We start from the raw sequence: 27,210 nt of genomic DNA, 5'->3' as shown, positions 1-27,210 counted from the left end.
AGAGAAACCAGCCCTGTCTCCAAGTGCAGACTATGCTCAGAACTGAGTCATTCCATCCAGGCTGCAAGAGACAGACACACACAATAAAGAACCGACCGTCAGGCACACCACACTGTATAATCGTATGTAATCACATATCTGCCACTATGGTGCTAATTACACCTGAAAATTCATTTTTTAAAAATCCTGGGTGTGTAAACTGACAAGGAGTATGCAGAAAGTCAAATTTAAAAAGCAGTACTATGTAAAATTGTTCCAAAGAGAGTGACGCTCTGGACAACCCCTCAACAGTGTGTGACTGGTGGTAGAATAGATACCTGGATGGACCAATCAGAATAAAGAATTCAGAAAGATGGCCATGTGAACAAGTCCTAATGGTTTTTACAAAGTTTTTTTTTTTTTTAATTGTGTGTACATGTGTGTGTGGAGGGGGTATATGCATATATGGGGAGCCCACGGAGGTCAGAGTCATTGGCTCCATAGGACCTAGAGTTACAGGTGGTGGTAGGACTTAGCTGGCCCTCTCTGCCCTCTTGCAGCTTCCCAATGAGGATCCTGAGATCTCTGAGGTTTCGTCCAAGTGCCTGTCCATCCTGGTGCAGCTGTATGGAGGAGAAAACCCAGACAGCCTGTCCCCAGAGAACCTGGAGACCTTTGCTGATCTCCTGGTGACCAAGGAGGACCCAAAGGACCAGAAGCTTCTGCTGAGGATCCTCAGGAGGATGGTGAGTCCACCGGTGCCTCCCAGCTGCCTCTCGTGCAGTCATCCATGGCTGACTTTGCTCATAGTCTATATGTGTTACTTTGTTTCTGGACCATTTGAGAAATGTAAGAGATGTCATTCTGGAAGGAGGGAAGGGAGGAAGGGAGGAGGGAGGGAGGGAGGGAGGGAGGGAGGGAGGGAGGGAGAAGGAAGAAGGGGGGAGAGAGAAGGGGGAGAGAGAGAGGATTCTCTGGCTGCGGCAATCCTGGTGAGGGATTTAACATTGGTTTGGTTCTTTCACTCTCTGCTATGTATACTCCACTTCTGCCATGTGCCCCAGTTTGTAACTTAAGTGTCTTTTTCCTAGTCTAACATACCATTCGGTGTGCTATATTTTAATCTAGAATGGACTTGCACAGTTCATCTCTGACCGCCTTAGGCTTTGGCTTCGTTAGGCCGTGTGGCCTTCAGTTTGGGTCTGTGTGAGGTTTCCTTCCCACGTTCATGGGTCCCCAGAAGCCGTGGTGATCCTCCCAGCCCACCACACCCTGAGGCTCAGTGTGCGCATCTACCCATCACTGGCCTGTTCATTTTGCTTACGTGTGGTGCTGCTGTATATTTTAATTTTGTGGTAGTTGGAAAATATAAATTCGACTGCCCAACATTGTATCTAAGGGGAAATATCCCCTTCTGTTAATTTGTTTTCATTTCTCTTTCTGTGTGTTTTGAAAAAGTATTCAGCTTGTGTCTCCTCAAAGCAGTGGTTCTCAACCTTCCTAGTGCTGAGACCCTTTAATACCGCTCCTCGTGCTGTGGTGACCCCAGCCATGAGATTATTTTTGTTGCTACTTGATTTTGCGACTGTTGTGAATCAAATGTACATTGTGTGACATTCAGGATGTCTGATGTGCAGGGGTTGCTACCTGCGGGTTGAGAACTGCTGATCTAAAACAACCTGGGAGAGTCATTCTGTTGCTGTATCTAAAGCAGGACATTGGTGTAGCGGAATTATAGCAGGATACAGATAAGAATGATACTGGTATTTTATTGTGGAATATTACTTACACCGAAACCCAGGTTAGTCTTGGCAGCCTTTCAAGACCAGACTAGAACCCTGAAATAGAGCAAACACCCCTCCTCCTCGCTCTTTATCCTACCCCTCTACATACCTGTGACCATGCCCACAGTGGTACAGGTATCCAGGATCTCTCCCTGCACATTGGGGTGCTAAATTGGAAAGGCCAGCCAAGTTCACAGGGCACTCCCAATGAGGAAGATGGCAGTCACAGCATGTGATGGTTAAATTATGAATGGGAGGCTGTGCTGGTGTCACACAGAGAGAGAAGAGAGAATGTGTCCAAAGTGAAGCCCAGAGATCCCCGGAGCCCCACTGGGAGACAGAAATGAACCCAGAGAGTAGAGCCGCCAGACCCAAGTATCCATGGCATCTGAGGTTTGGGAGTGAATGCTGGAACTGAGGACCCTGTCTCAGAGGGCAGTGTCAGTGTCTCTGTAGAATCCGCTGGTCTTGACTGTGAGATGAAGCTTGCTTGTCAGCCCTGGCCTTTCATGGGCATCCAGAGAGTGGGCTAAATCAGGAGTAGCGGAGAATGTAAGCCTTTGTCATCCACAGTTGTTTAACCTCTTCAGTCCTTCAGGCTCCTCCACTTCCTGCTTCCCAGATGGCAGGCAACCTGAGGCCAACTTTAGGGAGCATCTAGTTAGTCCCCAGTTTGTACTCCCTCCTTTCCCCACTGTGTCCCAGCCTGGTTTGGAGGTCCTGGATTGCTGTTCCGTCAGAGTGAACACGGCCCACCTTTCACAGATTTTTTTTTTTTTTTTTTTTTTGTCTTTCTTCATTCCCTCGTGGCCTGAGTCAGGTTGAGTTCCTGAGCCATGTAAAATGTGGCAAGTGCCTTTTCATCATTTCCCATCTTTTTTCTCGAGTTGGTCATTAGGTGCCTGTGTCCCGTGAACATGTGTCACGTGGCCAAGCCCTCGAGAGTGTGTCCAGCATGCAGGCCCTCGGCATCCCAGGATGGCCATGAGTGTGGCTCGAGCATTGCAGATGGCAGCGTCACGTGGCAAGCTTTAGGAAACAGACAATGCCTAGGGGTTCTGCCACTGTAGGTGTGAGGTCTGCTTGCTTGTTCTTCTGTTTATAACTGGGCAAAGTTGGAGAACCCAACACTCAAAATGCACCCAATTTTTACTACAAAAGAAAAGAAATATTTTTTGCTGGAGATAAGCAAGACAAAATGAGGTCTCCCCCTCCTGACTTATGTGTCTCAAGGTTCGTCCTTCCTTCCTTCCTTCCTTCCTTCCTTCCTTCCTTCCTTCCTTCCTGTCTTCCTTCCTTCCTGTCTTCCTTCCTGTCTTCCTTCCTGACTTCCTTCCTTCCTTCCTGTCTTCCTTCCTTCCTTTCTTCCTTCCTGTCTTCCTTCCTGACTTCCTGTCTTCCTTCCTGACTTCCTTCTTCCCTGTCTTCCTCCCTCCCTTCTTTCCTTTTATGAGACAGGGTCTTTCTTTGTAGTCCCAGCTATCCTGGAACTTGTTATGTAAACTGGGCTGGCCTTGAGCTCAGAGTGGAACCTTCTCTGCCTCTTGAGTGCTGGGATTAAAGATATGCGGCACCAAGGATAGGTGAGTGTGAGTCCAGGGAACTGTTAAGAGCAGCATTACTTACTTGTGAGAGTTGTGGGAAGCGTGGAGCTTCCCTGCAGTTCTGGTGGAAGCCTCTGGAGAGTCTCCGGGGAGCCCCCTGGGCTCCATGTATGCTTCTCATGAATGTGCTGGGCAGACCTTCCTGAAATGATTACCAGAGGCTGCAAGTTACTGTGGGGACTCACCAAATGAGTTCCTTATATCTTTTAAACAAACAAAAGAAAGGAAAAATCTTGCACAGAATTGTTAATTATCAGAGGAGGACATGTTCTGGAGACCTAGTGTGTTTGCGCTCATGTGCAAGTATTTGTAAACCTCTCCTGCATGTCACTCCTCCTCCACACAGGAGAAATTTCCACGCAGCCCTGGGTATGCAGGTGTGTAAAACAGGAACACAAATGAAACATGTACTGACAATACAGCACAAATTTATTTTAAAGCAATTATTTGGCATACATGTAAGTTTACCATGTATTAAAGACAGCCATATATTTGCATCCTAATGAGAGGGATGGGCGCCTTTATTTTTGCAAGAGGAATTAAATCTCAGCTGGGTGTGGCTACAGCACCGGGAGATTTCTCACACTTGTCAGGGCCCAGCTGTATTTTGGTTTTGCTACTATCAGTCTGAGCACGCCTCATTGTATCTGATTATGATGTGGCAGATGTGTGCTTTGGGTCATTTCAGAAATTCTGTTCTAATCGCAAGCTAGAATTCATTGAACAATTGTGTGTGATACTCAAACAGCAATTTTTAAAACCAAATATTCTAATATAATACATTCCAGAGATCGACCAATTTTATCCTTACACGCTGAGTCTGTGTTTGCTGTGGCCGAACCCAGGTGCCCCGTGTGTCACCAGATGCTCCATGCATCACCAGGTGCCCCATGCATCACCAGGTGCCCCATGCGTCACCAGATGCTCCATGCGTCACCAGATGCTCCATGCATTACCAGGTGCTCCGTGCGTCACCAGGTGCTCCATGTGTCACCAGGTGCTCCATGCGTCACTAGGTGCAGGTGCTCCATGCGTCACCAGGTGCTCCGTGCGTCACCAGGTGCTCCGTGCGTCACCAGGTGCTCCGTGCGTCACCAGGTGCTCCATGCATCACCAGGTGCTCCATGTGTCACCAGGTGCTCCATGCGTCACCAGGTGCTCCATGCGTCACCAGATGCTCCGTGCGTCACCAGGTGCTCCGTGCGTCAGGTGCTCCATGCGTCACCAGGTGCTCCATGCATCACTAGGTACAGGTGCTCCATGCATCACCAGGTGCAGGTGCTCCATGCATCACTAGGTGCAGGTACTCCATGCATCACTAGGTGCAGGTGCTCCATGCATCACTAGGTGCAGGTGCTCCATGCATCACTAGGTGCAGGTGCTCCATGCATCACTAGGTGCAGGATGGGACTTTGTGTGTAAAACACAGGACTTGCGCTTTCACAACCAAGGCTTTAGTAGCACTGAGAGATACAACATGGTCAATGCTGCCAACACCTCCATTTAATCAAAATATCCCTCCCTCCCTTCCTCCCTCCCTCCCTTCCTCCCTCCCTCCCTCTCTCCCTCCTTCCTTCTATACGCCCCCTCTCTCCTTTAAATTCTTGGCCTCTTTTTCACTGTTATTGCACACATACATGTATTTGTATATACATTGATTTATATTCCTAAATATAACCTGCCAAGCCCGCATAACGTCTCCAGCTTTACTTGGTTGAGGCAATGGATTTGAATAGTGTGGCATCACGCTCTCTCAGTGGTGATCCCCTGGCCCTCACCTTCAGTTCCACAGCTCCATGCGGGGTCATGACCCACAGTTGACGAGCCTGGGCTAGACACAGATCAAGTCAGAGATCCAGGCCCAGAGTCCCAGGGATGATAGACGTGCTTAGTTTTTTTAATCAGGGCCCCATCAAAGCTTCCCTGCTCCCAGGGATTAGCTCCTGCAAATGTCCCCTAAAGGACCCATTTCTGGAGCATTCCAGAGACTGTGCCCCCTTGGCATCGTGGCTTCTACTGTAGCTGAACGGCCTGCCACTGGCAACTCCTCCTGGAAGCAATGACAGGCCCTCATTCACACCACCTGATTTATACATGGAGTGTATTTATCCCTGCTTCAAAGCAGCTCTCAAATTTCCACCCAGCATAGATTTTTTTTTTCAGGACAGTAACCACTTTTATTTACTATAAACCAGTCACTTGCCATCTTCCTAGGAACGGATGCTAGAAACATTATAGACTGTATTAATTGCAGCTCTAGAATATTCCGTTTTTAAGTACCATAGAAGTTTTGATGCCACTTAAAAAAAATCATTATTATGTCCAGAACCCAAGCCTGGTTATGAACTCCTAACGGGCCTTTTGTGAGATGGGTATGAGCAGGTTTTAATGAAATTTGAGTGTCTCTAGAGATCACAGATTCTTGGGCCTTTAACATTGTGGCGTTGCTTAGCAACCTGGAAGTCATTACCTCCCAGGCACTGTAACAACAGGCTGCACTCTCTTTGCTGGTCTCTGATGAAAATGTAATGGAGACAGTCCCTTTCTAAGGGCTCCACTCCACGAGCAGGCAGCAAAATGGATTTTTTAATTCTCTTTACAGCCTGGGCAGCTTTTAACCCTGTAGAACGTATTGAGTTCTGACTGCGCCATGTGTAACTGAGAGACATCTCCTCGGATGATGCTTTCACAAGCAAGGCCTCCTGTTGTGATGTCCGAGAAACTGCTCACAAATGTCACTGTGGCCTCAGCACATTGGAGAGACAGATTTCCTGTTGACTGTCGTCTAACGCACAGATGCCTCCTTAGTTCATTCTACCTAGACATCTGAAGGTCTTAGGCGGGCTTGGAGGATGTACCAATGTTATACATGTTAGAGGTGTGTAAGAAGAATGTTAGTCTGAATTACTGAAAAGTTGGACTTACAAAAAACACATCTCTCAAAGTTTTTGTAGAAGTGTCTTTCATTATGTAATAAGTTCCAAATGCATTGTTCACAAGAACAGAAAGGAGGAACAACAAAAATTAGTTGACGAATGGGTATATATATATATATATATATATATATATATATATATATATATATAATGTGGTATGTCCACATAATAGAATATTACCCATCAAAAGAAATGAGGCAGTGACATGTGGCAACTCTTTTACACATGGATCTTGGAAGCAGTATGTGGTTACAGTAAAACATAGAAGTCCGGCCGTATGATTCTGTTACATGAAAGGTGTAGGATGCATAAGGACTGAACGAGTTGGCATTGCGGGAGGTGCAGGGGTGAGCAGAGCAGCGTGCCCGCTACTGGGTGTGTGACCCTCTCTGAAATGACGGACTCTTCAGGAAATGACTGTGGGGACAGTGGTGACCCCATGGGTTTTCTGAATACTAAGTTGTATACTGTAAGATGGTAAGCTTTGTAATACGTGGCAGCAACTCCGCGAAGCTGCCCTCTGACCTCCACGTGTGTGCTCTGGCACGCGCACTCACACACACACGTCATACATGCACGCAATAATAATGGTTTTAAAAGAACCCCAGCCTCGGGACAGCGGAGCTCAGAGGAAGCGAAGAGCATGGGCCCCGCCCCACATGGGAGCTGCTTACTTCTCAGCCTCCACCATACCCTTGCTTCCCTGCAGGTGAGCACCGGACTCACTGAGGCCTGGCCCTGGCTTTCTGGCTCCCAGAATCACCACACCCAAGGAAGGGAGGCTTAGCCTCCACCCTGTTCCTGTTCCTTGGGGTGAAAGATGTCATTACTGCTTCACTAGCACACTGCAGGGCAAGCAAAGCTGCCCTGGCTTTCAGCGGGCTCACGGTAGGAGGAGGTCCTTAGGGAATTAAGGCCAGGCCTCCCAAGCTGGTGACCAGGTGACAGTGTCCACCCAGATCTTCATTACAGCCATGACCCAGAGGACGAATCACTGGACCAGATGACAGTGAAGGCCCAGAGTGTGGTCACCGAGTAGTCTCCAGCCACAGAGGATAATCTAAGATAATCTAAGATAAGGCAGGCTGGTGAGAGGGCTCAGCTGTTAAATGGGTTCAGTCCCTGGAACCCACATGATAGGAGAGAACCGACTCCCCAAAGTTGTTCTCAGACCCCCCCCCACACACACACACATGTGTCATGACTTACAAGCACACATGCACATTAAGTAAAAAAATATAAAAAACTTGCCTTTAGGCTCAGAAGTGTGATGACTTTTGACCCATGTCCCAGAGACTGTCACTCAGAGACCACAGGTGGGGAATCTGCTTCCTGTTTGCAGCCTCTGTGACTGTAGAGTGGTTACTTTTGTCTCCAGTGCTCTGATTTTCTCTGGGTTGGACGTGTGTGGAACGGATAGCACACCTTCGTTGACATTAACCGGGGGGCACCTTCCACTTGGCTCCTGAGAAACTCACCTTGCAATGGGATTGTTGGGGCGGGAGGTGATTTACAGCTTCCACTGGGAAGTTCAGCCCTAATTTAATTGATATTTTTAGTTTATCTGACATGGTCGAATGAGTCAGTCATCTTTCCATTGGTGCTGGTGAAAATAACCCTGTTGTGTGTGTGTACCCGGGAGGAGGCGGGTATGCCCATGTACCATGTGGTGGCTGGGGTTGATGCTGGGTCTCTCTCTCCCTCCCTCTCTCTCTCTCTCTCTCTCTCCCTCTCTCTCTCTCTCCCTCTCCCTCTTTTTCCCTCTCTCTCCCTCTCACTCTCTCTCTCTCTCTTTCTCCTCTCTCTCCCTCTCTCCATCCCTCCCCCTCCCTACCTCCCTACCCCAGCACCAGCACTGGGATTACAGGCACACACTGCCACTCCCAGCTTCTGCATGGGTACCCGGGAGACCTGTGTACAGCAAGCTTCTTACCCCAGAGCTGGCTGGTCAGCCCCATTCCTGCAGATAAAGATTGTAGTTGCAATAGAAACCTTTGTTATCTTATTTTCCCGCTATGCAGGACTTTCTGCGCTCCTGTTGTAGAACACATTGGCATGTGAAATGCATCCCAGATATGGGAATGTGATGGTGGATGTGGTTCACTGAGTTTCCATCAGAGCTCTGGGCCGCGAATGGCTCTGCCATCTTTTCTATTTTATTTTCTTCTTTCTCTGAAGTGAGGTGTCAGCATCCTCACAGGCACTGACAGGAGCTGTAGAGTTTCCACCTTGGCTGCTGGTGACTCTGCATGAAGAACATAGGGATTCAGGAGCCAGATAGGAGATGCTGGTGGCCCTGCCTCTGGCACGGCTCCTGGTGCACTGGAGTGACAGGACTCCAGTCCTTTCTTGCTAAGAATTGCTCCTGGTCTGTGGCTGCATAGCATAGCTACCAGGTTCCTTAAGCCTTATGGCAGGGTTAACGAGGCCCCCTGGTGCTTTCTGTGCTGCCATCAGCATTGTGGGGAAGGTGCTTTCTTGTTAACCCTGCACGGATGCATGGGAGACAAGCCTGAGAGCCAGCCTCGACCGGAGCCCAGGCTGTGTAATCCATCCCATGCAGAACCCGTGGTTTGCCAGGAGGAGGGCACTGCACAGGTTGGTGTCCTCCCACTGATTTCTAGAAGGCCTGCTCACACCTCCATTTAAACACCCCTCACCCCACTTGTTGGGAAATGGTCAGGACATTTCAGATGGATGTTTCTGTTAGGGTCTTGTGTCCCCAAAGCCTAGTTGATCTGGCAGAGAATCCACACACAGGGAGCCTTGGAGCAGTGCTAGACAAGTCTCAAGAAAGGAGTGAACTGACAAACCCAGAGGACACACTGGTCCCAATCCCAGGTTCCCTCCGATGTTCTGGCAATACCTGCTGATGCATGCAGCAAGCATGCCGCCATTGCCATTGGTCAGTGCCGGGGTGAAATCAGGAAACAGGGGCAGGAGGAGTGCTTCCATTGAGCCCAAACAAGCCCTTCCAGACATAGAGAGGACACCCTCACCCAGTGTGTGTCCTTGGGTGTACCACTGACCGTCTCAAGGCTGAGTGCTTCGCCATGTGACCACTCAGAGGGGTACAGGACAGAATGGTGGAAGTGTCCGTCACAGCTTGAAGTAGAGAACACTCTCTCAAACATGTATGCAGATAACCACACACCGTGTAAAAGGCAGTCACATGACCCACGCAGAACACGTGCTTCCCACCATTGGTTCCCTCAGTAGGGGCCGATGATTCCATTTGCATACACACCCTCTGCCCAGGGCTCAGTGACAGGGGAGCTAAACATGCCTTGAGATGCTGTCCCCTGTGAGGATGACGATGATTGCAGCCATAGATGTGGGGAAGAAGTGTGGGCCAGCCTAGAGGAGGCTCATCACAGTCTCAAAACCAGAGACGGGATCGGCCTCGCTGTGCCCTGCTCAGAAGAGCTCAGGGCCATCGGCGAGCTGATTACTTATGTATGAGTGCAGGTGACCCCATCTGGCCTCCCTCGAGGTCTTGACCCTTCCACAGCCCTTTCCTGCTGCCTGTTCATAATCCCCAGCAACTGGGGAGCCAGAACTGTTACCAATTACTGTGGGCATCTCTGTGTGCCCCCCAGAGAGTACCTTGTGCCTTGTTAGGCTTAATTGCACGGCCATGGAGAGCTGGAGCCTCTGGCTGTGTCTCATCAGTGGCCCTGGGGCATCCTGAGGATGGGCAGCTTGGTATGGGGGAGTCCACTGCTCAGCAGAGCTCAGGCTGAGGGAGTCCATTACCACTACAAAGGCTGGAGAAGGGCCTCAGCTGTGGGGAGTGACATGGGGCACACTGCACTAAGCTTGCTGGGAAGCTCTGTGAGCTGGAGTGAAGTCTTCCCTGCCGAGCACTTCTCCCAGGCTGATGAGGTCCTCAGCCTGGACTAAAGGCCAAGAAGTGGTTTCCTTCACGGTTACTGTCGTGGTGGTGCTCAGTGTATGAGTCATAGCGTGTAGAGCCAGCTGCGCCCAGTGTGGCCATCGAGCCGAGTCATGTGGTAGCACTGGAGAACAGTGTCAGCTCCATTTTATAGTTTCAGGGGGGCGTGTGGGAGGCCAGAGGGGCGTGTGGAAAAGCCAGGATTTGAACCTGGACTCTCTCTCTCTCTCTCTCTCTCTCTCTCTCTCTCTCTCTCTCTCTGTCTCTCTCTCTGTGTGTGTGTGTGTGTGTGTGTGTGTATGTGTGTGTGTATGTGTGTGTTTATAGCCCAGCTGGTCTTGAATTCGCTCTGTAGCCCCACTGGCTTCAGACTCACTACATAGTCTAGGCTGGCCTCTAACTTCTGTGATAGTCCTGCCTCTGTCCTGAGCAGATACTTAGCATTTAGCTATCACTCGTAGTGAATAATGTGACGTCTGCCCCCAAAGGCAGAGCGGGCAGAACCCCTGGGTTACTTTCAGTGTTGTTACCAGTGAAAGCTCTTCAGCAACTGTCCTCTTTGTCCCGGCTGGACTGTCACCTCCCTCCCGTCAGTCACCAATGGGACTCTGCCTTTTCTGTTCAAGTGGGGTTTCCTCAGAGATGGAGGGGAGGGGAGGGAGAGAAAGACAAAGAGAGAGGAGGGAGGGAGAGGAGAGGAGACCCCCCAATTACTTTGTCCCATCACACAGCCTGCAGATTTGTGTGCTGTGATCGGCTTTGACCTCAGGGCAGCCCTTTTTAAACAGGCTCACAGTCCAGGCCTGTGGCTCTCACATGTGATGTCCTGCCATGTGACAGGCCAGGAGAGTGGGCTCTTCAGTTAATCAAGGCATCAGACCTGTGGGCCTCAAAGGAGCCACCACACAGAGTGGTGTGCCCACCTGCAAAACTCCCTTGGGCAAGGCTCCCCTCGGCCTGGCTGCTTGAGTGCTCTGAGGTCACACCGACTCAGGGACACTGTGATGGACCGGGTCCTCACCTGCAGGCGTGCTCCGTGACACTGCTTTGCCAGCAGGCCGAAGTCCTTGCATTATACGGATGAAAACACCCACAGAGTCCGTCCTCATAAATATTTCATGGCAGGAACTTGTATTAATGCAAATCCATTGTGTCACGATGAGGAAGGAACTTGACCACCTATGACTGTTTCACACTCAAAAGAGCGAGAGCGAGAGAACATTCACAAGCCCACTGTCAAATAAAACGCTGTTCTAAACGGTCTCCCAGTGAACCATTGTGCCAACACATGCCCATAACCTCAGCTTGAGGGAGGCAGAGCCAGGTCATCCGTCCCTACGAAGTGACTTGCGACTTCAAGGCCAGTCTTGGCTTCATGAGACCCTGCTTCAAAAACAAAACAAAACAAAAGTCCTGTCTAGAACAAAATAATAAAAACATGTAGTCTGCTACCCATTAAAGCGTCTTTAATCTAGTTCTCACTAGTATGAGGATATAAAACTCACCTCACAGACATGCTGTGGCTTGGATAAATCTCCCAGGGATAGTGTACTTTGACGGGTAGCTGTGGACCTCTCCGTGGTTCCATCTGGATCCCGTTGCCTGCTTCCCCAGAGAATAGCACATGTCAGGCCTACGGTCACACAGGAGGAGGAGAGTCTGTGTCTGAGCGCCCCCTCCAACAATGGTGAGAAGAGTCGCCACGTTGGGTCCGTGTCTACCCTTTGCCACATTTTGTCTTACCGCGTAGACTTGCTCTCAGTCAAATGAAAGTTTACAATTCTCTAATCCTTACAAATGTGTCCAAGCATCCACCCTGTCACGTTCTCTCATTCAGTTCTCTCTGCATCTACCTCACGGTGGTCAAGCTCCCGTCCGGTGTCTCCTCTGAGCTCCACCGGCTCCTCTGCTGTCTGTAAATGCTTTGCTTGACGCTGCGTCCCAGACCCCCACCTCCTCTGACCTGTCGGCCCCCGGGGACTGCAGCAGCTGCCAGCTTCTAAGTCACCTTCAAACTGGGACTGATTTTTGTTTTGGCTGTGTCTCTACAGTCTGAAAGGGCCATCGGTGCCTTCCCCAGCCTGGTGCTTCCTCATGCCGGCCCGCCTCATGTTGACCTCAGGGCTCTTCAGTCAGTCAGGATGCTGCTTCAGGAGGGAATGTCCAAACTGAGACCTGGAGGAAGGGTGTGAACAAGTGGAGCCCCCCCAACCCTTCGCTCACACACCTGCTCACCTGTTTTCATCATTGCTCGATCTGTAGCCTGCTTGTCAGGCACATGTCTCCTGGAAGGTTGGTGTTGAGTTGGTGCACATCAGACTTCTCCTGGAGCCATTTCCAGTCACAAATGCCAGCACCGGGTATGAGTCCTACTATGTGCAGGACATTGGGAGAGATGAGCAAGCTCAGACAAGAGTCTCACGGCTCTGAGGAAGCCAACAGCACCCTGTTTAGTGTCCAACTCTGAGGCGCTGACAGTTCAGGAAGCAGACTTCCTGTAAATGGGTATCTAACAGTTCTCATCCCTTCCTACCAGCTCCACTCAGTGCCGATACTCCCGGAGGTGTGTCATGCCCACAGCTCATGAGATGCCCTCACACTTGGCGAAGCCCTGTGGTGGCCGTGTTTATTCCTGAGATCCTTGTGACAGAGTGCAATGCTTACCCTAGCAACAGGCCGGAGTCTCAGCTCTGCCAGGAAGGCCTGGCCAAGTCGCCTTTACCTCCACGTGGACCTGAGGAACATTTGTTACCTTAGGAAAATTGAGTCTTTGTTTTCATTTGCTGACCTAGTAGCCAGCTTGTGACCTTAGAGGTACACGGAGTCGGGCATTACAGAAATGACTGAAAAGTGAAAAGTGTCCTAACAAACAGCCGGAAACAAAACAGGACTCTCACCACTCACACTGTCCCACACAGGACTCTCACCACTCACACTGTCCCCCACAGGACTCTCACTATTCACACTGTCCCACACAGGACTCTCACTATTCACACTGTCCCACACAGGACTCTCACTATTCACACTGTCCCACACAGGACTCTCACTATTCACACTGTCCCACACAGGACTCTCACTATTCACACTGTCCCACACAGGACTCTCACTATTCACACTGTCCCACACAGGACTCTCACTATTCACACTGTCCCCACACAAGACTCTCACTATTCACACTCTCCCACACAGGACTCTCACTATTCACACTCTCCCACACAGGACTCTCACTATTCACACTGTCCCCACACAGGACTCTCACCACTCACACTGTCCCCACACAGGACTCTCACCACTCACACTGTCCCACACAGGACTCTCACCACTCACACTGTCCCCACACAGGACTCTCACCACTCTCACTGTCCCACACAGGACTCTCACTATTCACACTCTCCCACACAGGACTCTCACTATTCACACTGTCCCCACACAAGACTCTCACTATTCACACTCTCCCACACAGGACTCTCACTATTCACACTGTCCCACACAGGACTCTCACCACTCACACTGTCCCCACACAGGACTCTCACCACTCTCACTGTCCCACACAGGACTCTCACTATTCACACTGTCCCACACAGGACTCTCACTATTCACACTATCCCACACAGGACTCTCACTATTCACACTGTCCCCACACAAGACTCTCACTATTCACACTCTCCCACACAGGACTCTCACTATTCACACTGTCCCCACACAGGACTCTCACCACTCACACTGTCCCCACACAGGACTCTCACCACTCACACTGTCCCCACACAGGACTCTCACCACTCACACTGTCCCCACACAGGACTCTCACCACTCACACTGTCCCCACACAGGACTCTCACCACTCTCACTGTCCCACACAGGACTCTCACTATTCACACTGTCCCACACAGGACTCTCACTATTCACACTGTCCCCACATAGGACTCTCACCACTCACACTGTCCCACACAGGACTCTCACTATTCACACTGTCCCACACAGGACTCTCACCATTCACACTGTCCCCACATAGGATTCTCACCACTCACACTGTCCCACACAGGACTCTCACCACTCACACTGTCCCACACAGGACTCTCACTATTCACACTGTCCCACATAGGACTCTCACCACTCATACTGTCCCACACAGGACTCTCACTATTCACACTGTCCCCACACAGGACTCTCAATATTCACACTGTCCCCACACAGGACTCTCACCATTCACACTGTCCCCACACAGGACTCTCACCACTCTCACTGTCCCCACACAGGACTCTCACCACTCACACTGTCCCACACAGGACTCTCACCACTCACACTGTCCCACACAGGACTCTCACTATTCACACTGCCTCACCCAGGACTCTCAGTAGTCACATGCCCCCACACACACACACACAACTGCCTTTTTGCTCCAGTTTAGATGGCATAGGGTTTATACCTGCCTATCCTAACATTAATAAAATAAAGTAAGTCCGTATTTTTGGGATCTCTGTGAACAAATGTACCTAAAAGGAACCACCATGGTCACTGAAAATTGGGAGCTAGGAGAGTTGTGAAGAAAGAGATGGGCGGCAGATGACACAGTTGACAACAGCAAATCAATTGTATTCCTCCAAGGAGGCTGCAGGCCTCATTTGCGTGTCTGAAACACTCCAATGCTTGCCACACCTGGGCCCCATCTTAATGAGACTTGATGCGTCTTAGATGATCCCGTTCCTTATAGGAAATCATGTAACATCACCAGCAGTTAGGCATGGAGCCCAAGGGGACAGGCTTGTCCCCGGGGTGGCCTTAAATATGGAAACACACTGAATTTTATAGCATGCGTTTTTCATCTTACCAAGGTCAAAATGATAAGCAATTTAAATTGCATGTAAGGGGGAAAGTACCTGGAAGTTAAATGAGATCCAGGTGTTTATCTGCGGGAAGCTGCCGGATTGCCTTAGGGCTAGAAAACGGTCTTGCATAGGGCATTTGTTCGCCAAGTTCTGTTCCGATTTTGATGACATTTTTAGGCTTTTTCATTTCCACACACCCAGTAATGAGATAAACAAAGTGTAGACTGCGGGGCAATGCTAGTTAAACATTTATACAGTCTATCCTGTCATTCCTTGAAACTATTAAAATGTAATGCTCTTATACAAAATCATTATAAATTTATAAGCAGTCTGACGGGCGTCGAGGCGCCGTCCTGCGGCGGGCCCGTGGCTGACTCTTCTGGATTCAGGCGGCAGCTGCTCCTGGAGTCGAGGTTCTGAGGTGATTAGATCCCATGATGCCCCGGGAGATGCTGCTGCCTTCTCGTTTGCATGAGACACGTGGCCGATTATGCTGTGTTTGGGTTTGAGACCTTCTGAAATGCTTCGCCAACAACCATCTTCACAGCTCTCTTTCGGCAGAAAGGTGACTGTGAAGAGTGCCCTGAAGACTTTCTGCCTTTAAATCTCTATTAAGACTGTATCCCAAAAGAGTCTACAAGGAGGGGAACACTTCGTCTCCAGGACTGTGTCTCTCCCTAGGCCCAGTCTCCCAGCACCACACTGCAGTGACGTGAGCGCTGGGGAGGACGGACGTGGGGGTCGGGGAACCTTCCTAACATGGAAGAGTCCTCTAGCAACAGTGTGGTTACAATGTCTGTCAGACCCCCCAAACTTGACAGGGAGTTTGAGGCATCCTCTTCTCACATCCCAGTGCTGGTCATTGGTACCCGGGATGAAGAACGGGAGCTGCATGTGTCCTTCTTGGCAGGCAGCAGATGAGTCCTATAGCTATAGTGAGGGTTTTACCATTTTGGGAGAAGGGCAGCCAATAATTTCTTGGTGACCAGGTGGTCACCAAGAAGCAAATCAGAGGACAGGGACAGCCACGGCCAGATGTCCTAGGCTGTGCCCTTTCCAGCCCCTTTTTGTCTCATCCTCAAAAGACCCAGTGACTCAGAGAGTGGGAGAAATAAAATCAGAAGCAACGGGCACAGAGTGCACTGCCCTTCGCGATGGAGGCAGACAGACAGACCGAAAAGCTGGGAAAGACAGAAAAGCTGGGAAAGACAGACAGAAAAGTTGGGGTGCTGGGAGGCTCCTCCTTCAGCTTCCATTACCATCAGTCTGTGTTGACTGTGAGAGCGCTAAGCCTGATGAATATTGAGTTTGCATAAGATATGGGCATGAGTTGTGTTTGTGAAGAAATAGCTGTGGCGGACCTCATTTATCATAGTGTAGTATTAAATGATGAAATATATTCCACGAGCATGGAAAATGCACCCATGATATAGACTGGAGAATTTATGTCCGTATCAATAATGGCAGGGTGAACAGACTGAGCTACTGCTGATTTTTAGAAAGGTTGTGTGGCCTTGGGAGTGGTGCTGTGGGGATATTTCTTTCTCTTTTATAGGAAAAAGAAATACATAAAGAAAAATTATGCTATTTCATTCAGAGTTGGAATGCAGTACCTTGGGCCCTGAGTTCCATGGAGAGATTACTCCAGAGAGAAACCCATGCGTCTTATGTGTTCCCTGAGCTCCAAGGGAAAACCGGGGTCCTGTGTGCACCCGCTAAGCAGCCTGTGGGTGGGAAAGGCACCCACTAAGCAGCCTGTGGGTGGGAAAGATACCCGCTGAGCAGCCCGTGGGTGGGAAGGGCTGTTGTTGCGCCACTTTGGTTGGCTTTGCCTTTTTTTAGAGCCCAGTTTTACAGGAGGCAGAGGAGCCCACAGGTTGCCATGTGCTGACTTCATGCTATGGGAAATGAAACTAGTGCCACTGGCTGCTTCCCACGTGGGCCTACGAAAGGCAGGTGCTGGCAAACAGATACATTCCATGTTGCCAAGTACAGGCTGAAGGGAACACAAATTCAAGTTGTCCCAAGTAAAAGGGTCCCAGATATCGGCTCCCAGGAGACAACCTAGTTAGGCAGGTCTCTTTCAGAATGTCCCCAGAGCAGGGTTAGGGGACACATGCCATCCAGCAGGTTCCTGTGCCCACCCATCCCTGGGCCAGGACTGAGTGTGGGACCGACCTGTGGGAACTGTATTGAATATGAGCAGAAGGATGGCTGGGTTTCCAGTGACCTTAGTGTGACAGCCTGTGTGGTGCTGCCGTCTTCCAGATATGCTCAATGACAGAGGGACCTCCCATTTTGTCATCTGTGTGTTAGACTATGACATTCAGATCTCAGTTCCACAGGTACTTTGGCTCCTTGGGCATACTGGATCGAGCATAGCAATGATCTTGGCTTCCCTTGTCATCTCTGAGCTTTCTGCATCTCCTGGAAGCTGAGACCTGGGGACTCTGGCTCTCCCTGGTGAGGTTTAGCTGGACCTTGCTTCTTGATTCCTTCCTGGTTCAGACGATGCAGAATCCAATAGACTCACAGGGCTCCAGGTTGTGTGAAACTAACAAAGTGCTCAAAGGGATCTTTTGTTGTTGTTGGTTTTGGTTTTTGTTTTTGTTTTGGAATTTTGTTTTAATTTTTCGAGACAGAGTTTCTCTGTGTAGCCCTGGCTGTCCTGGAACTCACTCTGTAGACCAGGCTGTTCTTGAACTCAGAGATTCACCTGCCTCTGCCTCCTGAGTGCTGGGGTTAAAGGCGTGCGCCACCACCCAATTCTCAAAGGAGTCTTAGCACCTGCCTCCTTCTGAGTGAAGCCTAATGTGTGTGTCCCCTTAAGCACAAAGCTCATAGAGAGACACAGGCTTTGGTGGCAGAAGGACTTTAGTTGTTGGTTCCTTGCTAATTCACTCATTCTCTTGGACCCTACTTTGTAAAGCAAGATCACCACATGAGTGTTCTGGAGTCCCTTCAAGAAATAATAGAGTAGAGCCCTTGTCCAAACTCTGGTGCTACGTAGGTGCCAAAACGGATAGCCATGACCCTGACGTCTGTGTCACGTTAGGCAGGGACCCAGGTGAATATGTCTGTGTCACAGCATCACCCTGTTACACTGGGCACCTTCCTTCTGCCATCTCATGGTCCATTTGCTTTTTACATGATATCGTGACATTTTAGTACCTTATAATCTTGCATTACTGTTCCTCTTTCTGCTGCTGGGATAAAATACTCTGACAAAAACCACTTAAGGAAGAAAGGGTTCATTCCCACCCACAGTTCAAGGCTATAGTCTGTGATGGTGGGGAGGCGGCTGGGCACAGGACCTCCTCAGTCAGAAGCAGAGAATGACAAATGAATGTGGGATGATTGCTCTTGTTCACTGTAAAGATTTGTCACTTGTCACTGCAAATATTTGTCACTTATACTGGTCTAATAAAATGCTGAGTGGCCAGTAGCCAGGCTGGAAGTACAGGCAGGGATACTAGACTAGGAGAATTCTGGGAAGAGGAAAGAGAGGTAGTCACCAGCCAGACGCAGAGGAAGCAAGATGAGAATGCCTTACTGAGAAAAGGTACCAAGCCATGTGGCTGAACACAGATAAGAATTATGGGTTAATTTAAGTTGTAAGAGTTAGTTATTAATAAGCCTGAGCCATAGGCCAAACAGTTTATAATTAATATAAGGCTCTGTGTGTTTATTTGGAACTGAACAGACCAGGCAGGACAGAAACTTCCATCTATAAGAAGTGACTGGGGGGCGGGGCTAGAGAGATGGCTGGGTGGTTAAAGGCACTGGCTGCTCTTGCAGAGGACCCAGGTTCAATTCCCAGCACACGCATGGCAGCTCACAACTGCCCATAGCTCCAAGGTCTGACAGCCTCACAGAGACATACATGCAGGCAAAACACCAATGCACATAAAATTAAAATAAATAAATTATTAAGAGAAGAAGTAGTGACTGTGCTCAGCAGCTGTCTCCCTCTTACACAGACCAGGATCTCCACCTCAGCTAACCTATCAGTGTCCCCCGTCCCCAAGGGCTGATTCTGGATGTCATCAGGTTCAGGTTGACAGTTAACAGTCACATCAGGCAGTCGCCAGCACTGAGGTCTCTTAAGGAGAACAGTGCAGTAAGGGTCCCCTGGGAGTACCTGCCCTTCAGGACCCCAAAGTGGATGGCCCAGCGCAAGGTGACAACTGACCCTTACCTCTAGAGAGAAAGTCCTGCTGAGATGAATAGCCCCTGGGCCACGGTGAGCTGCAGCGCTGACGAAGAATGGTGGGCCACACGACAGGAAGGGGTTCAGAGTGGAGTGTAACGTGTGGAACGGTGGGAAGGAATGAAGCCGGCAAGGCCACACAGAGCCGGCCCTAGGAGGGCCTCAGCACGGCACATGCGAGTGTTGAAAGCTGGGGGACAGGGGACCTGTCTCTACGTGTTCACCTGGGCGAGGGCTGCATGGTCCCACAATGGCTCAAAACTGGGAGCACTCCAAACAGGAATTCCTTATTTCATAGTTTCCCAAAAACAGAGAAGGCATTTTGCACACCACAGCAGTGTGTACATGTGCAGTCTAGCTCACACAGGCATAGCCGAGACCCAGTTGGTTACTGGGGTAAACTTTGAAGCTCTGGGACCAAGCCTTTGAACTCAGCTGGGCCACCATGATGCTGCTTTCCCTTGGTGCCTGTTCTATTTAGGGAAAGGTATAAATCTTGTGAACCTGCCCCCCCCTTCCTCTGTCTAACGGGGGATTCCGGTTACCACTTTCTGTAATTGGCATTCTTTGAAGATAAATCCTGGGTAATAACTCATGCTGCTTTCAAGTTATTGGAGAAGTTTGAGACTCCCCAGAAGAGGAGGAGCCCCTGTGCCCAAGGCCCTCTGGTTCAAGAGAGCGCCACACCCTCTTCTCATGTTAGGTGTAGCATCCCTAGAATACTTGGGAAATGACTCCCCAGATGGATTTTATGTTTTTTTCTTTCTTTCTTTCTTTCTTTTTTTTTTTACAAAGCCGAGCCCCTGACCCTGCTCACCACCTTTCATCAATTGTTTATTCACGTCTGCTTTCTGCAGTGACACAAAAAGCAACGGCTGCACCCTCCCGCCCTCCCGTGTAGTTACGATAAACGGTAGGTAATGGCAAAAGTAGCATAGTGCAGAAACGTGCAAATAGCAAACCAATCCCCAAAGTGGCAGGACTCCTCGCCCCACTCTGACCCTGCCCCACCCCCCAGTCTCTGGCTTCGGCATCATACTGCTGGACTGACTGACTCACCTCACCTCCAGGAGGCCCAGCTCGGGCCCCGTGGGAAGGCCGAGCCAGGGTTTGCTCCCATAATTTTTTTGCAGAGAATGAAGAACAAAAACTTACATGCACCTACAGGATATGGTTAATATAATCAGAGCAGAAATCCATTGTTATCCGTGAAGGTGTGAAAAGACAAAGGTGAATGAATGAATGAATGAATGAGTGAATGAACGTAAAGTGCCTAGCTTGTATCCAGATGTGAGCGGTGACTTGTAGGAATAGTGAGACAGGAACATAGTCCCAGGGATCCAGGGGAGCTCCGCCCCCAAGATGAGCCAGCCAGAAAAGGAGCTCATTTCCCGAGGGGGCTGTGTGACATGTTGTTTGTCTCATGCCTTGCAGTGACCACATTCCTGAACTGTGTCATTCATGCTCTCCTAGCATTTAGTTAGGGTGTGGCAATTGCCTAGAAAACAACCTGAAGGGAAGTCCAGACCCAGGAAAGGAGGTGTGAGGCAGGGGGATGAGCACAGAGAGCCTGGAGCTGTGTGAGGCAGGGGCATGAGAACAGAGAGCCTGGAGGTGTGTGAGGCAGGGGCATGAGCTCAGAAAGCCTGGAGGTGTGAGGCAGGGGGAGGAGCACAGAGAGCCTGGAGGTGTGAGCTAAGAATCAAGAAGGGGAGGAATGTCCTGGCCCACAGAGAGAGACTTACACTGAATTGCTAACATTTCAGTAGGACTTGCAAACCAAGTGAGGGTACTTTGGATGGCTCCTGACCGGAGTCTTAGTGTGATTCTCAGGAAGAGCAGAAGGTCCTAGGGCTGATGGGACCAGGTTTGGATGAGAGTATTGGCTGGCAGACTGCCATTGGTAGACTGAGCCCATGCGTGGTGTAGGGCCACCCTGAAGACTCTGGCACTTTTCTGCTCCAACCGTAGATGAGCACTCAGAGGCTCCCTTGTTATGAGTGCTTACACCAGAGCTAACCCACCCAGGCTGGTTCCTGTGGGACTCTCCCAGGCTGAGGCCAGCTGAGTGCAATCTGGTTTGAATGTTTGAATGATGGTGCTTGCCTACAATGCTAACACTTTTGGGGGATGGGGCAAGAGGATCTCTGTGATCCAGGCCAGTCCTTGCTGCATAGTAAGGCCCTGTCTCCAAATTAGAAACAAACAAACAAACAAACAAACAAAGACATAGTCCTGTTGAAGTGAGTCAGGTTTTCCCCTTCAAATAAATTGCGTGACAGACAGGCCAGCGAGGTTGTGACCCCCTGTTCCCATGTCCTTCCACAGCAGCAATCTCTGTGGAACTTGGTGGAGAGTAGATAATTATCCTGGCACAGGAGAAGCCGCCCCAGACCAAGCTTATCTGCTGATGTATGAGTGCCGAGGGATTGGACTGTGAGGATTCGAGTGAGAACGAGCTGGTCCGGTGCTCACTGTCCTCCACCGGACTCTGTTAGGCAGTAGATGGCTGTGTGTTCCTTAGAGGCCTCTAACACCAGCAGGGTTGTCATCCCTGGCTCCTCAGTCAGTGTCAGCTGCAGCATAGACTGGGGAAAGCCAGGAGGAGTCCTCAGACTGCTGGGAACTGCAATGAAAACATGCGCAGCGCCTTCCTTCCTGTAAGCACGCTCTTCCCTCTCCTGGGGGTGAAGTGGGCGCTGTGGTTTCTGTTCCCACTGGGAGGCTTTTGCTTCTCCCCCACAGAGAGCCTTCACACTGACATAGAACTCATCAGTTCACTCTTCCCCTTGGCTTCCTCACCTGGCCCCAACCCAGGACTTTGGAGCAGGGAGAGAAGGAAGCCTGCCCGCCCGCCCGCCCCACCTGACATCAGGGATGGTTACCCAACCTTGTCCACGTCCTGTCACAAGCCCTGTTATAAGGATCTTTTTTTTTTTTTTTATAATGCCAGTCCTAAAATAGCATCACTTAGTGCATGTTGAAATTTTATGCTGCCTTCACTTTTACTATGGACAAAATTACCTATAATTACAGTGACCCAGGAGACTGTTCTCAATTATGAGATCATTTTATGGGTACTTCAGACTTCGTTTCATTCTTAGACAACACGAGAAGAAAGATCTGAAATGTGTTTGTGTGTGTGTGTGTGTGTGTGTGTGTGTGTGTGTGTGTGCGCGCGCACGCGTGTGTGTGCATGTGCATGCATGCATGTACCTGAGAACAATCTCAGGTGTCATTCCTCAGGGACAGCCATGTAGCTAGGCTGGGTGTCCAGCACGCCTGACAGGTCCACCTGTCCCCACCATCCCAGTGCTACAAGCATGTGCTACCCAGACTTTTTTTTTTTAATATTGGCATTTGTATTTATTTTGTATGGGGGGATGGGGAGCCCTGCGTGTGGCACAGCACAAGTGTGGAGGCCAAAGGACAACTGGCAGGGGTGGGCTCTCTCCTTCCAGCACATAGGTCCTGAAGGTCAGTTTTGTTAGCAGATGCCTGTCCCCTCTGAGTCATTTTATTGGTAATAGAGATATATATTATTTGGGGCTCTTGGGGATCAAACTCCGATCCTTTATGCTTGCAAGGTGAGCACTTTACCAACTGAGTTGTCTTCCCAGACCCTGAAGTGCATTTCTGCTGTGCATTTGGAGACTTGTGTTTCTCCTCTGAGGGGTAATACCATCCTACTAAAGAATATGGGGATAGCCCTCTGGAGACACTTGAGCGTATCTGCCTTCAGTGTCACCGAAAGCCCCAGGCTGCTCACCGGCTCCTCTGTAGTGAGCAGCTATTGGCACAGCCACATCTCATCCGGAGAACGTGCGTGTGTCTTGTAGTCCCAGATGATCTAACCACAGCTTCATGGTGGGGCTCAGTTTGCATAGCTGAATACGGACGGGGGAGTTCATGAAAATTTGCTGACAGTGTAAGTTTTCTGAGACAAACATTAATTCAAAATCAAGTGCCTTGGGGGAGTTCTCAGTATTCCTGGCAGTGTCCATGTGGGCTGCACTGTATGACTTCACTGCAGCCTTGACTTGACTACACACACAAGCACGTGCACACACACACACACACACACACACACACACACACACACAATCACACAAACACACACACACAATCACGCTCACCAACACACACTCAACACCACCAGGGCATGCTCCTGGGATGCCTCCACTTGGGCTGGCAATGGCTTTGCCCTATGACCTGCATGCTTTTCTAGAGACAAGAGACACAAGGTTTCCTTATACTGTGAAACCCAAAAGTTGTGAGGAGAAAGACCTGGGAACGGTCAGCTGACTCTCTCACCTTAAGTCAGAAGTTTTGAGAGCATCCTGAATGTGAGCAAGAGAAGGTTTTTATAGCTCAAGAGTAGGGGTTTCCAAATGGGGGATTTGGTGGGCAGAATAGGCAGGGGTTCCAGGAGCAGAAGTTAGTCAGAAGGTCCTCCTGATGCAAAGATATGACTGCAAGATGGTTGTAACAACAGGTGGTCATAACAAGGTAGCCATAGCAACTCTTTGAGACAAAGGTAGGCTTGCAAGATGGTTATTAACTGAAGCAAAGACATGTTTGCCATTTCCCAGGACAGAGGGCAGAACCATTTTTAGTTAAGGTTACAGGTGGGGCAAAGCCTGTTCCTTGAGAAACAGAGGTTTAGTCGTAAACAGGAAGGACCTAGTTTGTCTCCATTATAAGACGACTTTACCTAAGACGGAGGCAGGGTGGTTTTTCAATACAAACCCATGGACTGTTTTAGAAAATACAGCACCCATTTTTCCTGTTGGCCTTCCCTAGTGGAGAAGTATCAAATCAGGATAGCTTTGGAATCTACTGTTTCAGGCTGTTTGCTTTTCAGAAATTACTGCTTGGGTTGTTGACTTGAGTTTCATGAAGAAGAAAAAAAGAAAGAAAACAATGGCCTTTGAATTTTGCCTTGAGATTGGAGCAGAATATCCAAATTAAGCCATCTAGTTCAGCATCATCCAGAGCAGTCTATACTGGTGGACAAGTTCTCTCTGTGCCTGCCCTCGCAGTAGCCATGGGCCATGGTGGCTATTGAGTCCTCTAGACGTGGCCAGTGCTGCCAAGGCATGGGAGTTCAGGCTTATTTAGTGTTAATTAACTTAAACTTCAATGTCCATGCCACATGAGGCTAGCAACTGTTACATTAGACCCTGCCATCTAGTTAACCACCAAATGTATTCCCTGTCTACTCGTTGCTAGCAGTAGAGGCCAGGGATTTGTGGGTACTAGCTCAGCATTCTACCACTGAGCCACCCCTCCCCCTGCTCAGTAGGTACCTCCTGAGTGCATGCATGAACAAATGATCCTACCCAAGTTCATACAGCAACTCCTGACCCTGGGACCATGTGTAGGGCTGGTCCCAGCACTGCCTGCCTGGCTTTCCCACCTGTGAAGGTGGTTATTTGCACTAGTTCAGCCTTAGTCTTGACATTGAATCCTAGTATCTGAATACTTTGTGGTCAAGTAGATTGCAGGAGGGAAAAAAAAAGACCAGGAAAACAAAACTGTTTTTCTGTCATTTGTAATTTTGAAGAGTGAGCACTAAAAACCCCAAACATTGAATAATTTTTGCAAGTAGAAATAATATGTATTTTGTCACCCAAATGAAAACAAGTGCTCCCAGCAATTTAATTATGCAAATATGACCCAGCAATCTAATTATGCAAATGTGACCCAAGCAACAGAGAAGCCAGGTGAAAGGGCAGAGGGAAGGTCAGTAGGCTGGTGTTTCTGGTGACATTTTCCCTGTTCGTTTCCTCTTTGTGTTAAATGGCTCTGATTTCCATGCAGTGTGTAGGTAGATGCTGTATTTCCTTGTGGTCATGGCCCCTGCAACTGCATGCAAATGTTGAAAATCACCGTGGGAAACCTCACAGCACCTCCTGCTGCCCATGTGCTGGCAGCAGGATCCGATGGGTCTCGTGATGTGACTCTCTTAAGGGCACTAGGAAGCAAAGTTGTGTGTGTCCCCACAAGCTGCACACAGAAGCTTGCCGTCCTTCCCGCTTCCAGTGGGGTGAGTCCAAAGCCAAAGCCTGGAGATTTTCATGGATAGAGTTTGTCATGCTCCTCCAGATTGGAGGCACCCTACTCCTCCTGGACCTGGATAGATGGAGCTCTAGGAATGGCCATCCCAAGAGACAGTCTTGGGTGCAAGGTTCATGCACACCGTGGAGGTGTTTGGGGGAAACCAGGGACAGGTTGGTAAAGCAGGGCTGACCAGGAGAGGCAGGAAGACAGCCAAGACTGGGACCTCCACTTCTCAGAGAGTGACCCCACTCAGATCCCAGGGGCAAACAGACATTAGGCCTCAAAATATGTCTCCATTTGAAAGCAGGGAACTGGGCATTAAGTTTGGCAAAGGCTGCCTTGTAGACCCGTAGCCCCTGTGTATTTGAGGCTCTCTGGAAGAGTATACACAGTTGGCAAGCCAAGAGCTGTGACTAAAGTCCCTGAGTGGGGCCTGTAAGGACTCTGGCCATGTCCAGTAAGGTTTTGCTCTAGCCATCGCCCACCCACCATGGTTGATACCCCTCGTGGTTGATACTTCTCGACATGTTTGAGGGTGCTTCTGTTGAACAGTAGGCTGGGTATCACCAAGCTGCTGAGGGCCTACAGAGGCAGAAGGAAGCTTCATTCTCTCTGACTGATGGCCTAAGTGGGTCCGTGAATCTGGGCCAGCCACCTGGCTCCTTAGGCAGTCACAGCTGGACTTGAACCTGTGCTGCCGGCTCTCTGGCCTTCAAGCTCCCCACCAGCACTCCCAGGCCTGAAGCTCACAGCAACAGATGGGTGGCATCTCCCATCTTCACAGTTCTGAGCCGGTCACAGAAAACCCTTCTCGTACAGAAACCACACTGAGTGTGTATGTAGCTATGCCCACACGCACACGCCCACACTGCCCTCCAAGTTCTTTCCCGCACAGCTGTGACTGATACCCTGCCCCACCCTCTGCAGCATACAACTGTCCCTTCTCTGGAGTCTTCCAGGGGGACTGGAAGCTTCCTGGTAAATTAGGTCCAGGCAAGTGGATTTTTTCCCCCAAACAGTTTTTATTCTATCAGATCACATTTGGATCTCGGGAGTTTGAAAGGAAAGGGGTAAACGATAACTACACAGAACTTGTGGCTCCCCTGGGGGAGGCTAATGAGGTTTAGTTACACCAGATGCACAAACCGAGTCTGTAACTTCCCTCTGCAGCATCTTAGAATTCTTTCTTCAAGATCCAAAGTGTCATGTTGACGCCTACCTTCTCAGTCAGGACATCATCTGAGGTGTCTTCCACGGTCCCTCCTGCCATGCCTACTGCCTGTGTCACAGTCAGGGCCAGGGGGGCTGGGATCCCAGGTGCCAGGCTCCTTTATGTTGAGGCGCTCTGATCTTAGTGAAGAAAAAGTGTCTGCAGACCCCTCTCTCTGTCTCCTTATTTACTTCCTGCCCTTTGAAGCAGGTCCCCCCAGGCTCTGTGTGGAGCACAGGTGCCATTTTGAAGGTGACATAAAAGCTTTCTTAGTAAAGAAATTGCTTTGTTCCATCTGGAGGCTCTCTGCCTTTGAGAGAAGAGAGCCCGATAAGCTCTCATCGTCTCTCTGGTTTTCAGAGATGGGCCAGACAGAAAGGTGTTCCGTGTCCCTCTGTTCAGGACACCAGTCCATCCCCATAGAGAGGGACTTCAAGGGTCACCACATCCATAGTTGCCTGACATTCTAGGACTTCAATTAGGTTGGGAAGCCCAGAGGGCTGGCCTGGGGGTCCAGGCAGAGGGAAAGGAAGCAAGGTAGACAACAGCCTGTGGCTGAGGGTCATTCTCACCATACAGGGCTGAAAGGTTTGCTGGAAAATGGAGACCAGAATACTCAGCACTGTGGGAAGGAACATTAAATCATACAGTCTTGCAACGTTTCAATTGGTAGTGAGATCAAGGCCCCAGGAACTTGTGTGTG

At 49.7% G+C, this 27,210-nt stretch overlaps 1 protein-coding gene across 6 annotated transcripts in view; it reads left to right on the top strand.

Annotated features, from left to right (window-relative positions):
• Positions 1–27,210, top strand: part of Ulk4 (unc-51 like kinase 4) — a 271,374-nt gene that overhangs the window by 193,731 nt on the left and 50,433 nt on the right. For 4 of the 6 annotated variants that reach the window (XM_027415417.2, XM_027415412.2, XM_027415413.2 and 1 more), the window contains one exon: positions 540–725. In XM_027415417.2, the coding sequence (XP_027271218.1) occupies positions 540–725 (186 nt within the window). Of the gene's footprint in view, positions 1–539; positions 726–5,969; positions 6,174–12,249; positions 13,486–27,210 lie in introns of those variants that run through there. The other 2 variants (XM_027415416.2, XM_035444067.1) reach the window with 2 other exon arrangements.

The sequence above is a fragment of the Cricetulus griseus genome, chromosome 4 (genome assembly GCF_003668045.3).
Source record: "Cricetulus griseus strain 17A/GY chromosome 4, alternate assembly CriGri-PICRH-1.0, whole genome shotgun sequence".
Lineage (NCBI taxonomy): Eukaryota > Metazoa > Chordata > Mammalia > Rodentia > Cricetidae > Cricetulus > Cricetulus griseus.
The sequence above is the reverse complement of the archived record's forward strand: the minus strand, read 5'-3'. Positions and strand labels throughout refer to the sequence as shown.